Source organism: Puma concolor, chromosome A2 (genome assembly GCF_028749965.1).
Source record: "Puma concolor isolate L17-30 chromosome A2, mPumCon1.1.hap2, whole genome shotgun sequence".
NCBI lineage: Eukaryota > Metazoa > Chordata > Mammalia > Carnivora > Felidae > Puma > Puma concolor.
Window position 1 is genome coordinate 163,809,681 of NC_141668.1, and position 15,978 is coordinate 163,825,658.

At 57.0% G+C, this 15,978-nt stretch overlaps 3 protein-coding genes across 6 annotated transcripts in view; 1 reads left to right on the plus strand and 2 right to left on the minus strand.

Moving 5' to 3' along the window:
- Positions 1-4,418: 4,418 nt before the first annotated feature.
- Positions 4,419-6,299, minus strand: TIMM29 (translocase of inner mitochondrial membrane 29). The gene is made up of 2 exons (XM_086699085.1): positions 6,044-6,299; positions 4,419-5,962 (listed from the first exon to the last, which is right to left on the minus strand). The coding sequence occupies exons 1-2, from the start codon at positions 6,135-6,137 to the stop codon at positions 5,274-5,276; spliced, it is 783 nt and encodes a 260-aa protein (XP_086555211.1). The 5' UTR covers positions 6,138-6,299; the 3' UTR covers positions 4,419-5,273.
- YIPF2 (Yip1 domain family member 2) lies at positions 6,267-11,721 on the plus strand. 3 transcript variants are annotated; one of them, XM_086699086.1, is made up of 10 exons: positions 6,267-6,385; positions 6,572-6,632; positions 7,033-7,190; positions 7,289-7,366; positions 8,322-8,409; positions 9,716-9,832; positions 9,944-10,110; positions 10,187-10,369; positions 10,462-10,589; positions 10,691-11,721. In XM_086699086.1, the coding sequence occupies exons 2-9, from the start codon at positions 6,602-6,604 to the stop codon at positions 10,570-10,572; spliced, it is 933 nt and encodes a 310-aa protein (XP_086555212.1). In that variant the 5' UTR covers positions 6,267-6,385; positions 6,572-6,601; the 3' UTR covers positions 10,573-10,589; positions 10,691-11,721. The 3 variants fall into 3 exon arrangements, with proteins under 3 accessions (XP_086555212.1, XP_086555214.1, XP_086555213.1); XM_086699088.1 differs by having other exon boundaries at positions 10,477-10,589; XM_086699087.1 differs by lacking the exon at positions 6,267-6,385 and having other exon boundaries at positions 6,436-6,632.
- CARM1 (coactivator associated arginine methyltransferase 1) overlaps positions 10,786-15,978 on the minus strand; it is a 39,342-nt gene continuing 34,149 nt past the window's right edge. Inside the window, exons 9-16 of one of the 2 annotated variants that reach the window (XM_086699082.1) lie at positions 14,261-14,346; positions 13,986-14,075; positions 13,402-13,539; positions 13,226-13,315; positions 13,029-13,141; positions 12,856-12,933; positions 12,521-12,589; positions 10,786-12,358 (exon numbers count right to left, since the gene is read on the minus strand). In XM_086699082.1, the coding sequence (XP_086555208.1) occupies positions 12,216-12,358; positions 12,521-12,589; positions 12,856-12,933; positions 13,029-13,141; positions 13,226-13,315; positions 13,402-13,539; positions 13,986-14,075; positions 14,261-14,346 (807 nt within the window). In that variant the 3' untranslated portion in view covers positions 10,786-12,215. The remainder of the gene's footprint in view (positions 12,359-12,520; positions 12,590-12,855; positions 12,934-13,028; positions 13,142-13,225; positions 13,316-13,401; positions 13,540-13,985; positions 14,076-14,260; positions 14,347-15,978) is intronic. The other variant, XM_086699083.1, reaches the window with a different exon arrangement.

The following is a 15,978-nucleotide window of genomic DNA, read 5'->3' on the forward strand; positions in this document are numbered from 1 at the left end:
TGCAGGTTCGAGGGATGGGTGCGGCCCCTCCCTGCAGCCCTGACCTTGGCCACCATCTACCAACGTCTCTAAAGACCAGCGTGTGCTCTAAAGGAGGGATGTGTGCCCACCGCACTACCTCCTCGGCTGCTTCTCAGAACAAAAGCTAGTGGGGGGCTAGCCGTTCCCACTGGGGAGGAGCCAGCCAGCTTCTCTGAGCCCCGTCTCCGGTGCCCTCTGCTGGCCTCTCTGATTACAACAGCCTGCTTCGAGCGCCTGGAGCCAACCCCGGACTGGCTGGGAAGGCCGAAATCATTAAAGCTTGTTAAGGATAAATTTGAGGGGCACCTGGGTGGCTCAATGGGCTAAGTGGCCGGCTTCGGTTCAGGTCATGACCTCCCAGTTTGTGAGTTTGAGCCCCGCGTCAGGCTCTGTGCTGATGGCTCAGAGCCTGGAGCTTGCTTCGGATTCTGTCTCTGTGTCTCTCTCTCTCTCTCTCCCCCTCTTTTTCTCTCTCTGCCCCCACCCCCCAGCTTGTGCTCTCTCTCTCTCAAAAATATTTTAAAAAAGAATAAGAAAAAGCGAGAACTGGCCTCAAGAAAATGAGCCTATTGTATCCAGGTGTCTTTGGGCTCTGGGGGACAAGTCCCAGGCCCTGTCCATCCTCTGTTTACTGAGCCCTCCCCGTGGGCAGCCCTGGGCGGGCTCCATCCCTGCAGGCTGGGCTGTCTGCAAGGCTCGGGGGCAGCAGCCCTTCCAGGTAACAGGTAATTGTGGGGCACAGATTCAGAGCCACGGTCTCACCCATGAGATCCGCGGACACAACCTGCAATGCAGATGCGTGCCGGGTACCAAGTGCTTTCTGGTGGTTTTTGATTTTTTCCTAACAACCCTGGGCAGAGTCCTTTCCCATTTACAGATAAGGAGCTCCACCTGTCCTAGGTCAGTCACAAAGCTAGGAAGTGTGGAAGGTGAGATTCAAACCCTGCTTTTAAAAATATATATTATTTTAAAAAGTGGTTTTGGTTTTCTTAAATTTTCTTTTAGAGAGTGAGAGGGAGCATGAGCTAAGCAGAGGGGCAGAGGGAGAGAAAGGGAGGGTCTTTAAAAAAAATTTTTTTTTTTTTTTACATTTATTTATTTTTGAGAGTGCACAAGTGGGGAGGGGCAGAGAGAGAAGGAGACCGAATCCGAAGCAGGCTCCAGGCTCTGAGCTGTCAGCACAGAGCCCGATGCGGGACCTGTGAGATCATGACCCGAGCTGAAGTCGGATGCTTAACCGACTGAGCCACCCAGGTGCCCCCAAAAGATACCATATTATTAACCATGGTCACTATACAATATATTATATGCCCATGACTTATTTTACGACTTGAAGTTTGCACCTTTTGACCCCTTTACTCATTTTGCCTCCATTCTCTGGCAGTCACCAGTCTCTTCTCTGTATCTGTGAGCCCAGTTTTATTTTTTCTTCTGTCTTTCTGTTTTTTAGATTCCACACATAAGTGAGTTCCCCTGGCATTTGTCTTTGGTTCACTTATCTTATTTGGCATAAAGTTCTCAAGGTCCATCCACGTTGTTGCAAATGGCAAGGTTTCCTACTTTTTATGGCTCAGTAATATTCTATCCTACATCCATCACATCGTCCTTATCCGATCACTCACTGGTGTTTCCATATATTGGCTATTGTAAATAATGCTGCAGTGAACATAGGGGAACATGGATCTTTTTGAGTTAGTTTTTTTTTCTTTTTTTTTTTTAACATTTAATATTCATTTATGAGAGAGAAAGAGTGTGAGCAGGGGAAGGGCAGAGAGAGAGAGGGAGACCCCGAATCCAAAGCAGGCTCCAGGCTCCGAGCTGTCAGCACAGAGCCCGACACGGGGCTCGAACTCACGAACTGTGAGATCATGACCTGAGCCGAAGTCAGACGCTTAACCGACTGTGCCACTCGGGTGCTTCCCCACCACCCCCCGCCTTTTCTTAATAAATGTTTATTTTTGAGAGTGCCGTGCAGAAGCTTTTTAGTTTGCCTTGGTTCCACTTTTGTTTGTTGCCTTGCACTCTTGGTGCCAAATCCAAAAAATCGTCACCAAGACCAATGTCAAGGAGCTTCCTGCGTATGTTTTCTTCTAGTTTTATGGTTTCAGGTGTCCTGTTCTTTAATCCATTTTGAATTACTTTTGGTATGTGGTGTAAGATAGTGGCCCTGTTTTGTTTTGAATGTGGTTGTCTGGTTTTCCCAACACCATTTACTGAAGAGACTGCTCTCTACCCACTGTGTGTTCTTAGCTCCTTTGTTATAAATCAATTGACCATATATTCGTAGGTTTATTTCTGGGCTCTCTGATACCATGCTGTTTTGAATACTATACCTTGGCAACATACTTCATCAGGAAGCATGACGCCTCCAGCTTTGTTCCTCCCTGAGATTACTTTGGCTATTTGGGGTTCCCTATAAATTTTAGGATTTTTTTTTTTCCCTGTGAAATGCCATTGGAGTTTTGGTAGGGTTGCAGATTGTTTTGGGGAATATGGATTTTTTTTTTTTTAATGTTTATTTCTTTAGAAAGAGAATCAGTGGGAGAGGGGGACAGAGGATCCCAAGCAGGCTCTGCATTGACCGCAGCGAGCCCGATGTGGGGCTCAAACTCACAAACCTGAGCCGAAGTCAGACGCTCAACCAACTGAGCCACCCAGGTGCCTGGGAATATGGACATTTTAACAATATTCTTCCCATCCATGAGCACCGTATATCTTTACATTTATCTGTGTCTTCAGATTTTTCATAAATGTCTTAAAGTTTTCACTTCCTTGGTTAAGGAAGGTCTTTCACTTTTTTGGTTAAATTTATTCCCAGGTGTTGTTTTTGATGCACTTGTAAATTAGATTGTTTTCTTAATTTGTTCATTATTAGGGTATGGAAATACAACAGACTTTTTGCATTTTGTATCTTTCAACATTAGTGAATTCATTTATTCTGTCCGTTTTTTCATGGGGTCTTTAGAGATTTCTGTAAATAACACATTATCTGCAAATAGTATCAGTTTTACTCCCTTTACAATTTGTTCCCCTTTTTTCTTATGTAACTGTTCTAGCCCCGGTCAGTTACAAAACCAGTATGAAAGCTGAGACTTAAACATTAAAACCCTATTTTTTATTTCAATTTTTTTTTTTTTTTTTTTTTTTTTTGAGCGAGAGAGCACGAGCAGGGAAGGGGCAGAGAGAGGGAGACACAGAATCTAAAATAGGCTCCAGGCTCTGAGCTGTCAGCACAGAGCCCAATGAGGGGCTCAAACTCAAGAACCGTTAGATCATGACCTGAGCCTGAGTCAGATGCTTAACCGACTGAACCACTCAGGTGCCCCAGAAGTGGCATTTAATAACCACCTCAAGCAATGAAGCTGTGCAGTTCTCTTCCAGAACTTCTGATCACACTAAGGAACACATCTCACTTGGATGCCAGTGTGTCTTAGAACTTTCCCTGAAGTTGGCCAATATCTCTTTAACGAAGACATCAGGATTTAGGCCCAGAAATTTCTGCAGGTAACCATATAGGATTATAACTTAGTATCCTTTGTCTTTTGTCCTTATTGCATTTTTTTATATTCACTTAAAATTTATTCCGTATGCAGAATTTCTATTCGTGTATTTAAGTTTTTTTTTTAATTTTTTTTTTAACATTTATTTACTTTTGAGACCGAGAGAGACAGAGCATGAATGGGGGAGGGTCAGAGAGAGAGAGGGAGACACAGAATCTGAAACAGGCTCCAGGCTCTGAGCTGTCAACACAGAGCCCGACGCGGGGCTCAAACTCACGAACCGTGAGATCATGACCTGAGCCAAAGTCAGATGCTTAACCGACTGAGCCACCCAGGTGCCCCTCGTGTATTTAAGTTTTATCTATGGCTAGTGATAGCAACACTTAATAATTTCTAGCAGGATGCTGTTAGGATAAAAAAATAGCATCCCGAGTTCGAGGATTAAGGCACAGGGTTGGGAGTTGCAGTTTGAATCCTGGCTCTGCCACAGTCTTGGAAAAAAATCCACTTTTTAAAATTTTTTTAATGTCTGTTTTTGAGAGAAAGCGTGAGCACGATAGGGGCAGAGAGAGAGGGAGACACAGAATCTGAAGCAGGCGCCAGGCTTTGAGCTGGCAGCACAGAGCCTGACGCAGGGCTGGAACCCATGAACCATGCGATCATGACCTGAGTTGGACACCTAACTGAGCCACCCAGGAGCCCCAGAAAAAAATGGACTTTTTGAACCTCACTTTTTCTGCTGTAAAGTGAAGATGCTGACGTACAAGATGCTCCACTGTCCCAAAAATAAGGACATAAAAATTACTGTGTGTCCGGCACCCGGAGCATGAATGGAAGGTCTAGAAGTACCAAAACTAAATGGCCGAACGCAGTAACACAAACATCCCAACGAAGACAGTTGTTTCATCTCACGGTTTTATCAAGCAGCCACAAACCACGCGGGTGACAGAGGTAGTCTCATTCCTGTGTCTGTAAAGGAGGGTTATCCTAACCTTTGTACACTAACACATCCCATTCCACAGGATTCTGGGTTTTCAGGGTTTCTGAAATATAAACCTATGATTCCATAGATAATTCCAAATAATGTTTTCCCCTTCTGTGTCATTTTGACATCACTGTCCTAGGTGGTAAAAAGTTTGGTGTTGGTTTTTGCAAAATGCTGTCCTGTGAAGTCTGCAGTCCTCCCACTGCAGTGTCCGGGTCGGGTGTGGCTTCCTGTCAAACATTACCATTTGGGGTACCCTGGGGGAAGGGGGCGCAGGATGCCTGTGGTATTTTCCCACTTTCCTCCGAGACCAGTAATTTTTTAACTTTATTTTCAAATAAAGACACTTAGGACAACGAAAAGAACGTTGCCAAGCTTAAAATAATCTGAATAGTCTTAGGAGAGCGCCGGAGTCACTCGACAAATCGGATCCCTCGGGCGAGGGGCTGTGAGACTCCACGAAAAGTTCATTTACACAAAGGGCTCATGAAGAACGCTCGTAGCGCAGCGATCAACTCCGCCGATCAACTCCGCAGCCTTACCGCTGGGCCCTCCCCACCTCCCTGACCCAGAGGGCTCCGCAACCGCTTCAGCTAACAAGTAACAAGGGGAGGGGGAGAGGGAGAGCGGCCTTCTGGAAAGGTGGCGAAAACGCAGGGAGAGCGCGCTCTGCACAGCATTTGCTTCCCCCGCTCGCAGCGGCCGTGCGCTCCGGGCCACACAAGCCGCCGGGGCTCAGAGCCCCGACCCGACCCAGGCCCGGGGTTTCATCTGGGCCCCTCGGGCCGCACCAGGGAGTCGGCCTGGCTGAGGGCGAGTCGGTCCTTCTTCTCCTTCTGCAAGACCTGCTCCTCCCACAGCGCCTGGTCCACCTGGTCGTCGGTGAGCACCACGGGCTCGTACTTCTCGTCGAAGAGCCGCTCGTTGGTCTCGGAGTGCAGCTGATGGGGCCCGACGACGCGCAGGTGGGCCGGCAGGTGGAGGAACTCGTCGTCGTTAACGTCGCAGTCGCGCATGCGGGCGGCCAGCACCCACCAGCGGCCCACGAAGCCCACGTCCAGGATCCGGTCCGGGAAGTCGGCCCAGCGGGGCTGCAGGTAGCGGCAGCGGGCCTGGTAGAGGCTGGCCTGGGCGTCGACGGGCGCCTCGTACACGAGCGAGCACAGGCCCAGGCTCACGTGGCGGAGGCGGCCGCGGCCCCGAAGCCAGAGCAGCCGCTGCACGTGGCCCTCGGAGACGCGGTTGCGGGTGGCCGGGGCCAGCAGCAAGAGGGTCCCTGACGCGTCGAGCAGCGCCTCCTCGAAGGCCGCCTCGCCGGGCGCCAGCGCGCAGCAGGCCGCCGCGCCGCCCAGCAGCCCCACGTACGCGGCCGCCCGCCCGGGCCGGGCCCGCGCCGCCGCCGCCGCGTCCCCGCAGGCCTCCGCGTAGTCTCGGAGCAGTACGCGGGCCCAGGAGCCTGGGGGGAGGGAAGCGGGACAGACGCGGTGACGGCGGGCCGCTGCGGCCACCCACCCCGCCGCCTCCCGCCGCTACTCACCCAACCGCGCCCACAGGCCGGGCTTCGCGGCTGCTGGGCCCCCAGGGTCTTCACGGTTTCGGGACCAAAATCTTTTCAGAGCGGCCGCCGCCATCCTCTTCCGGCTTGGCGTCCCTTTTCCGACGAGAAACGCCGGGAATGAGAAGGAAAAGGCCCGGGGGGGGGGGGGGGTCTCCCCTGCGGAAGCGTCAAGCGCGCCGGCAGTGGCTTCCCGTCGGAAGAGGATAGAAAACGGACCCGGTGCCGGATGTTGCTGTCTGGTCTGAGCGGGGCCGGCTGCGGCGGGTAGGCGGGCCGCGCAGGCGCAGAGAGTCTGGGCCACGCCGCCCGAGGGAGCCTCAGGTGAGGGGGGCGGGGTGCACCTGTGGGGCGGGGGCAGCGAGTTCAACACCCCCTCCCCCCCCTCCCGCGGCTCGGTGCCCTTAGCTGCCAGGCTGGGCTCGGTGCTGAGGGATAGACATCGGTGGGGTGAGGGAGGGCACCGCATTAATTGGGTTGGGGGCGGGCGTCATTGGCTTCTGTCCTCAGAGCGGGATGCGGTGACGCCCCTGGGTGACCATGGCAGCGGCCGACGAGCTGGCCTTCCACGGTAAGTGCGGCCGCGACCTGGCCCGAGCTCCTACTCCCTCCGCCGGCCGGAACCTCCCACCCAGGATCTGATTGCCGTGTAATCTGAATCCCCAATCAGCTGTGAACCCTGACCCCGACCTGACACCCATTCCTGACTCGAACCCCGCTCCAACCCTAAACTCAGATCTCAAAGCAAAGCTTCTCTCCCAGACCTGACCCCATCCCAGCACCAGGCTTAAGTTGTAGGCGTGCGAGACCACACCTTCTAACTCCCGCCAAATTGAGGAAGCTGGGACCGTAGTTGGAGGGAAGGGTTAGGTGGCCCCGGCTGGGAGTCTTGGCCCCTAGATGAGCAATGGGCCAAACCAGACTGTCCTGAAGCCTAAAACCTGCCTGTGGCTCGTATTCCTTCTCGACAGAGTTCGAGGAAGCCTCTAATCTGCTGGCCGAGACCCCAGATGCGGTCACTACCAGCGGAAGTGGTCAGCTGACCCCACAGGGGCACGTGGCTGTGGCTGTGGACTCAGGTGGTAGCTATGGAGCCGAGGAAGAGGTCGAAGAGAGCGACAAGACAGCGGTGAGTCACAAAAGTGCCCGTGCCCTGCCTCCGTCCAGCCCCGCCCCCACCCTCTGCCCAGGCTGTAAGGGCAGCCACTGAAAGCCTGTGCCGCGCAGCTCCTGCAGGAGAAGCAGCAGCCTGGATTCTGGACCTTTGGCTACTATCAGAGTTTCTTTGACGTGGACACGTGCCAGGTCAGGCCCTGGAAGCTGGCGGGATGGGGCTTGGAGTCATAATGGGGTCCAGTCACTGTTCACTGAGCCCTCCCTGTGCAGCCGAGTGCCGGTAATGCCTGGGTGGGAGGTCACGGGCCCCCCCCCCCCACCCCAGGCTGGTAGATGTCACTGTGGTGCGGTGTAAGGATTATGGGGTGATTGGGGCTCCTGTGAACACACGCTCTGACGGGCTAGAGTAGGGCCCCTCGGAGGAAGTGAGGAATGGGCTTAAGGCCTCGAGGAGAAGGAAGACTGAACTGGGTAGAGTGATGGGAAGCCTGTGTCCTAGGCACAGGGAGCGGCAGATACAGCGGACCCAAGGTGAGGGAAGGCACGAACTGCCACAGGAGCTGTCACTTGGTCACTTGATCTGGCTGGAGAGGGTGAGAGGGGGACAGGCAGGCAGAAGCCAGATCACAAAGGGCTCGTGTGCTGTGCTGAATTTGGGTCTTATCCTGAGGGTGCTGGGAAGTCGAGGAAAGGTTTAGAGCAGGAGAGGAATGGGTGGAATCACCAGACCTGGTGCAAAGAAGATGGGTCAGAGGTGCCAGGGAGGGAGATGATAAGTCTGGGGTGCAGGGCAGGTCACAGAGTGGAGAGAGATGTAGGCAGGAGGAGGCCAAGAACTTGAGTGTCCCTGGGCTGGGAGGGCAGGCAGTGAGACAGGCAGTTGAGGGCAGCCAAGCTGAGAGGAGGGAGCAGCGGAGAGAAGGACGGCAGGCCCGGAAGGGTCCTTCAGAGTGGCAGCACGCAGTGGGTACGGAGGCTGGCCAGGGGAAGGGGCTCCAGCCCATCCAACCCCGGGGGAACATCTGAGCCCTTTCAGGCAGAGGGATGGGGAGTCGGCAAGGAAGGAGCCTCTAAGGGCTGGGCAGGAGCTTGGGGGGTAAGGGCCCCATGCAGGCTTCCATTCTGCACCTCACCTTGTCCCTAGGTCCTGGACCGAATCAAAGGCTCGCTGCTGCCCCGGCCTGGCCACAACTTTGTACGGCACCGTCTACGGAATCGGCCGGACCTGTACGGTGAGTGGTGGTGTGCATTCAGCTTGATCATTCCTTCAGCGTGGCTGGACTGAGTACCAGTCTCTGGAACGCAGCTGAGGGGAAGGCAGAGGTGCTCCCGGAGAGCGGGAAACACACATTCTGTGTGGGGAGACAGACCTGCAAAAGGCTCCCCAGGGCGGTGGGGCTCGGAAGAACAGTGGATGCTTTACAGCACGAACGTTGCTGTCTTGCGTGGGTTGGTCAGGGAAGGAAGGCCCCTGAGGAGGAGAGAATGGGCCTTGTTCGGGTTGGGGAGACCTAGGGGAAGAAGATCCCAGAAGGGAGCGTAAGGCCTGTGGTGGGAACATGCCTGAACTGCAGGGCAGTATTGTCCGCGGAGCAGAGTGAGCTGCGCGAGGTCTCGGAGGTGACAGGCTTCAGAGGCCGCGGGGAGAAGGAGTCTCGGTTAAGGGCTCATAGGCTTCCTCTGGCCGCTGCTGCGCGGGGGGGGGGGGGGGGGGGCAAGGGCAGGTGCCAGGAGGCCAGGGAGGTGGTGAGTGCCGTGGCCCAAGTGTGGGATGGTGGGGCCGGGCCCCCGCTGGAGGGCAGTGGTTGGACTGTGGAACGTGTCTCAAAGGTGGAGCCGACAAGATTTGCTGGCGCACCAGATGCAGGGTGGGAGGAGACACGCAACGATGGCGCCTAGATTTTCGCCGGAACCGCTAGAGGGATGGAACTGTCAGTCAGTGACTGGAAACGCTGGGCGGGTTTGAGGGGAGAGCCCAAGTGTGCCAGGCTGGAGTTGGGAGATGCCTAGATGTGCAGCACGTGGAAATGTTGACGATAAGTCTATAGTTCAGGGCACAGACCCGGATTTGAAGCCAGCTGGGGAGTCGTTAGCCTAGAGGTGACATAAGGCCCTGAGGGTGGACAAGATCACGCAAGGGGTGAACACAGATGGAGACGAATGGCTAAGGACCGGGCCCCAGCCGGGTCCCTGTCATTAAAGGGATCGGGGGCTACAGAGGTTGAGGAATTGCCAGGGAGGTGACGCGGAAGCCAGGAGCATGGAGTCCTGCCTAGAAAGCACACGTGGAGTGTTTCCAGAAGGGAGAGAGCAGCTACGGCAAAGGCTGCCGGAAGGTCAAGAGGAGGGACCGAGCCAGCACCCGATGCAGCCACCGCAGGTCATCGCTGGTGGCCTGTGGACGAGTCCGGTTGATGGAACGGGGGGGGGGTGCGGGTAGCTCAGAGCTTGGCAAGAAGCTTGGGTCCTAGCACGGTCGACACGCGACAAGTCACCTGTCCCGGAAGAGCTGGGCCCCTCACCGTGCCCTGCCCACAGGCCCCTTCTGGATCTGTGCCACACTGGCTTTCGTCCTGGCCGTCACTGGCAACCTGACGCTGGTGCTGGCTCAGAGGAGGGATCCCTCCATCCACTACAGCCCCCAGTTCCACAAGGGTAAGTGGAAAGGGCAAGGCCTAGCCCCGGGCAGGGCTGGGAGTGCCGTGGGGCCCGGAGCTGGGGGGGAGGGGGCGGTGGTGACTGCCTGCCCTGCCCCGCGCCCCGCAGTGACCGTGGCCGGCGTCACCATCTACTGCTACGTCTGGCTGGTGCCGCTGGCGCTGTGGGGCTTCCTGAGGTGGCGGAAGCGTGTCCGGGAGCGCGTGGGGCCTTACACCTTCCTGGAGACCGTGTGCGTCTATGGCTACTCCCTCTTCGTCTTCATCCCCACCGTGGTAAGTATGGCCCGGGGATGGGGGCGGCGGGCGCCATGGGGACGGCCCGGTAGCCAGCTGCCCGTGTCACCCCCAGGTCCTGTGGCTCATCCCTGTCCCGTGGCTGCAGTGGCTGTTTGGGGCGCTGGCCCTGGCCCTGTCAGCCGCTAGCCTGGTGTTCACCCTCTGGCCTGTTGTCCGAGAGGACACCCGGTTGGTGGCCGCCGTGCTGCTCTCCACGGTCGTGCTGCTCCACGCCCTTCTGGCCACGGGCTGTAAGGTATGGGGGTGGGCGGGCGGGCGGGAGGCCGGGCCTGGGGTCGGGGCATCACCGGCCCCCACCGGCGCTGACCCTGGGGGGCTTCGGTTCAGTTTTACTTCTTCCAGCCGCTGCCCCTGGAGCCCCTGGCGCCTCCACCCCAGACCACGTCTCTGCCCCTAAACCTGCTGCCACCGCCCACCCCAAGGTCCCAGGTGACCTAGGAGGGCCCGAGCCGCAGGTAAGGATCAGTTTCCGGCCGTGACTGAGGGGTCTTCCCGCCTCTCCTCCTCGACGGAGGCCTCACCAGGCTGGCTGCTCTTAGGAGTCTCTCTCTTTCAGGCTCCACACGAGGGGACGCCTCCGCCTGCCCTGCCCCTCACACGAGGACTGAAGGCCCCCTTGACACCTCGAGATCGCTCTGCTACTTTCCAGACTTTTCTTACAAAGCAAACACTTTTATTTTCTATGCAAAGGTGATTTAGAGAATTTATATAAAGGTGGGAAAGGGGCAGCCAAGCAGGGAGCTTCCGGTGTGGCCGTCGCCCCACGGGCTGCCCGCTAAGGCCTCTGCTTTCCCTGGGGGGACGGTCGGGAGAGCAAAGGGGGCCACCCCCACCTCAGCTGTGCCTGCCCTTCCCGGGGTGCCCGGTCAGCAGGTCCTGGGGCCTCCTCACCTGAGCTCCACCACGGCCAAGTTTGGAGGGGTTAGAAACGGGGCGGGGGAGCAGAAGTAGAAGAAAATGGCCTGTGCTGAAACATACATTTCCTCGTTTATTTTTTTTGTTTTTTGGGGGGTGGGGGGGTGGGGAGAGGTCCCTGCAAGGCCCCTTCCCAGGCTAGGGAGGGACCACAATGCCATCATAGTAAGAGGGACTGGAGCGTCTACAAATGTGGGGGGAAACACACAGGCCTAATGTGAGCTACAAAGGAAAAGGACGCCTTCCACGACCGAGCCTCGAGGTCTCTCAGGTCTGCCCCGAGCGGCTGACGGTGGCCCTTTCCTCCAGGCCTGGGGCCCACGGGGCCACCTGCTCTAGCTCTCGGCAGGGGTGGGGGAGGGGACCTGCAGGGGCTCGGGGACAGGACAGCAGCAAGAGGCAGGGGCCGAGGACGGAGGGCCTTCCCGACAGCCGGGGTGGGTTGTACATTCAAGTTGAGGTGAACCCTTTGGTGGGAGGGGGCCTCGGGTCTCCAGAGGCCTGGCCCCACCCCTGTCCCGAAGACTCGGCAGGGCTGCCCCTCACCACTGAGCCTCTGAGTGGGGGAGAGGGGCTGCTGGCTCGGCCCGGCCGGCCTGGTTTCTCAGAGGGTCTGTGGATTGACACTGGTTCTTCTCGTAAAAAAATAAAATTAAAAAAAGCAGCATGTCACGCCCATTGTGACCAAGGCCTGGTAGTAGAAGGGGAGGCCCCGCCCAGTCAGGACCGCCTTCCCCCTGGAGACAGGCGGGGGGGGGGGGGGGCCGGCGCCGAGGGACCCGTTGGGGGGTGGGGGGTGCGCAGCTGCTCCCCCGACCTCCCCGCCAGGCCTGCAGCTGTCAGGCCCGGACACGCCTGTTACAGAGGATGTCAAGCCCAGGTCAGGGTGGAGGGCAGGAGGGGGAAACGGGGCTCCCACGACATGATCTCGTGTAAAATACGGCAGCGACACACGCTCGGGGCCAAGATGTGGGTGGGCGGTGGAGTGGGGGCGGCGGCGGCGATGTCGTGTAAAAAAGTGTCCGAGTTCCCATAGCAAAGAGGGCCGTGACCGGGTGTTTGGGCTTCTCCGGTACAGGGGTGAAAGCCGCCCAGGCAGGGGGGTGGGTGGGCAGGGTCTTCATTTGGTTTCCTGGTGCTGTCAGTCTGTTCCACGCTGGAGGGGCCTAGCTCCCGTAGTGCATGGTGTTGGTCGGGATGGACATGGGCGAGGCCATGGAGATGGCGGGGCCGCCCATGGTGAACTGGCTGTTGACCGCGTAGTGGGCACTGGAGCCGCCGCCGCCGCTGCCCTGGGCGCCGGAGGACCCTGTGGGGCGGGCGCGGGCACTGAGAGGCCAGCTCCGCCCCCTCACCCGCCCAGACCCGCAGCAGAGGCAGAGAGAGAGAGAGCAGGCGAGAGGGCAGGCGGGTGGCCCGGGGGTCCGCACACTCACACCCGCGGGACCCCGCTCCCGCCGCCCGCCGTTACCTTGGACAATCCCCGTGCTCATTATGGAGCCCATCCGGGAGTGGGTGTGATTGACAATCCCCGTGTTGGCTGCGCGGCAAGAGGGAGGGAGGAAGGAAGGGAGACGGCGTCACCGCCCCCGGCCCGGCCCGGCCCACACTCTTGTCACTGGGGTGTGGGCAGGGTGGGCACAGCGGCTGCAGAGCGAGGCAGAGAGGAACGGAACAGAGGGCCTCCACCAGGAGCCCCAGGAAGAGGAAAAGGTGACGTCGAGACACCGCGGCGCAGAAAGCCCGAGCGCGCAGACGTTCCTGGACGCCGCCCCTCGTTGCCTCCGGACCCCGGGGGACACTCACCTAAAGGAATCAGGTTGTTGTGGCCCACGCTGGAGCCGCCGGCAATAACACTGCTCAGGTCGTAGGCGGTCGGCATCCCTGCGCGCAGAGAGGGAGAGGTCAGGGCCCTGGGCGACAGGGTCTCTGCCCCCGGGGGTCCCCACCGCCGGCCTCTCCCACGCGGGGCTGCTCACCAGCCACGGCCATCCCGCTGCTGAGGTTGTAGGTGCTGCCCGTGTTCCACATGTTCTCCGAGGGGGACGTGTAGTGGGAGCCGGGTGGGGGCGAGGGCGTCGTGCCTGTGTATCTGCAGCAGACAGACCCGGGCGCGGGGGTGAGAGGCTGCGGGCCGGGAGGGGCGCCCCGCATTCGGGCCGAGGGCTGATCCTACCTGAAGAAGGGGTTTTTCAGATCCAGGAGGTTACTGGATTTGGAGCCCGTCTGGTCTACCTGGGCCACAATACTGATGTCATAGCTCTGTCTGCAGAGAGGGCAGGGGAGGGACAGCCATGAGCTGGCTGGGTAGAGGAACCCCTGCCTCCCCCAGCCCCGGGTGGCAGCTCACACCTTTTGTTGGCAATAAGCAGACATGTCCCTGAGAGCGTGTCCCCGGCCTTGGCGAACAGTGGTGACTGGAACAGGCACCGGACCTGGTACCAGTGGGTCAGGGGCTCCGTCGGGGCCGTGGACAGCCACACTGTCATTCTGTCAAGCAAGGACAGGCATACGCTTGACCAGGCTGGAGCCACTACCCTGTGCACCTTGAGCTCTACACAGGCACCTCCGATGGGTGCCCCGGGGGCCTGGAGCCAAGACAGGCTGGCTGCCCAGGCATCCCAGGCACAGGCCCGCGCATACATACAGATCCACAGGGGGCCCGCTCACCCTGGTGTCTGCGCCGAGAGACAGAGACCGGGTTCCGTGAAGGACAGCCACCGAGTGCAGGGTAGACACTCCCTCCCACAACAGTCTCTGGCTCAAAGGTGAGACCTCACTGCCTTTCAGAGGGGCCAGGGCACCTAGTCCCCTAGGCCTAGTCCTTCCTCCTAGTCCCCAGGCAGCCTTCCGAGGCAGCCAGGCCTGGGGGTCGCTGCAGGAAGTCCTGGGGCCGGGACAGCGGGGAGAGCGCGGCCTGCTCCGGTTGTACTCACATGGAGCCGATGAAGGCAACGTCGAACCAGAAAGCCAGACCGTGAACTAGCCCGGAATGCAGCATGTGGAATTTGAATGGGATTTCTATCCTAGAAGGCAAAGGGCAATGATCACTGGGGAAGTCCAACAGGCTGCCGACGGGGGGGTGGCTGGGGGCGGTGTCCTGGGGCCCCTGCGTGCCCACCACCCTGGGGCAGGATGCCTGAGGGCGTCTGTGGTGGCCCCAGACTCCAGCGGGAACCGGGCTCAGGAGGAGGGGCACGGGTGCCGGTACCTGTGCAAATCTCCTTCTTTGGCTTCTAAGAAGTTCACCGTGTACTTGACAGACTTGGCCATCAGGATCCGGATGTCAAACGTATCCTGGGAGAGACCACAGCAGGACCTGGCTTCAGGCACGGAGGCCAGGCGGGAAGGGGAGAGCTGTACCCCTCTCCCTGTCTGGCCGTGGCCTCGAGGCCGTTCGGCTAAGCCCACTTCGCCCTCCCTTCTTAGACGTGTTGGGGGAGGACGAAGCGGCACGCCACCGTGGAGGGCAGCGAGGCGACAGCCCTCAAAATCACCACCTTTCACGGGCATCAAAGACTCGTTCTGGGAATTTAACCTACGGATCAACGTGCACCTTTGCAAGCTCACACGCGTAATTAGGTTGTCTAGAGTAGAGACACATTCCAGAAACCATCTCGTTAAACCACCAACGTGCCATCCATAAAAGACTGTATGAGAACTAACGAAAGAACGAAGAAAGAACAGACGGGGAAAGATTTCCGAGATAAACCGCTAGTTAAAAAGCAAGCTGGAGAACTACGTGCTCACGTCCACAGCCAGCTATGACGAAGGCTTTTCATCAGACTAACACTCTGGGGAAGAACTGTGTGAGCTGAATAAAATACACAGGAAAACTACAGCCTGGTTTGAAAGCACTGAAGAGTACCCAGAGCAGCCACGGCTTTGGGAGCCCACATCCTAGAGAGAAGGGAGATGTGTTTTGGCCTGTGCCTTTCCCCTTGGGGCAGGACCTTTTGGCAGCCTCCCTGGGTGGGGAAAGCAAAACGGAGGCTCAGGGTTACCAAGGCAGCTAGGATTCAAGAGGTCGAGATACGAAACAAAAGGGAAATGTAGAAACAGGTGGATGTTTTACATGCAGTTTCACTTTGTGGCATTTGCCAGTTCCTGAGCTGTGTGGAGGGGCGGGGCTCGGAGACAAAGAAACAAAGCAGAAAGCCACTTATAAGACGCTGAAAAAGTAAGAAAAGGCTCAGGCGCATACTGGTGCTGGGAGGGTGGGACGAGGGACCCCGCCCGCCACGGGGCACCCACCGTGGTTACATGGAGACCACTGCAGGCGAGGCCCTAAAGCAGCAGCTCTCCAAAGGTAGTCTCTTCCAGAGCACTCCCAAGGTCAAAGCTATTTTCATAATACTAAGATGTTTTCTGCCTTTTTCTTGGGTTCACTCACCTGTGATAAACACAACCGATTGAACACAGAAGCGGAATCCAACTGTCTTCTATGAAGCCAGACATTAAAGAGACTTGCAAACTAAAAAATCCCAACTGTTCTCGCTGAAAAGTTTTGGAAAATAGTTTTTTTTTTCCTTAAAAATGCTATTTATGGTAACCTGTAATGAGCTTATTGTTATTTTTTTTATTAAAAAAAAAAATTTTTTTTAACGTTTATTTATTTTTGAGACAGAGAGAGACAGAGCATGAACGGGGGAGGGTCAGAGAGAGGGAGACACAGAATCTGAAACAGGCTCCAGGCTCTGAGCTGTCAGCACAGAGCCCGATGTGGGGCTCGAACTCATGGACTGCGAGATCATGACCTGAGCCAAAGTCGTACGCCCAACCGACTGAGCCACCCAGGCGCCCCGAGCTTATTGTTATTTTTAAATAAATATATATTTTTTAATTTCTTGGGCTTAATTTTTAATACCAAGAGATATTGGCAGTATATCAATAGCTAAAACACTAACAAAAGCTCTTTGGGATCCTCCA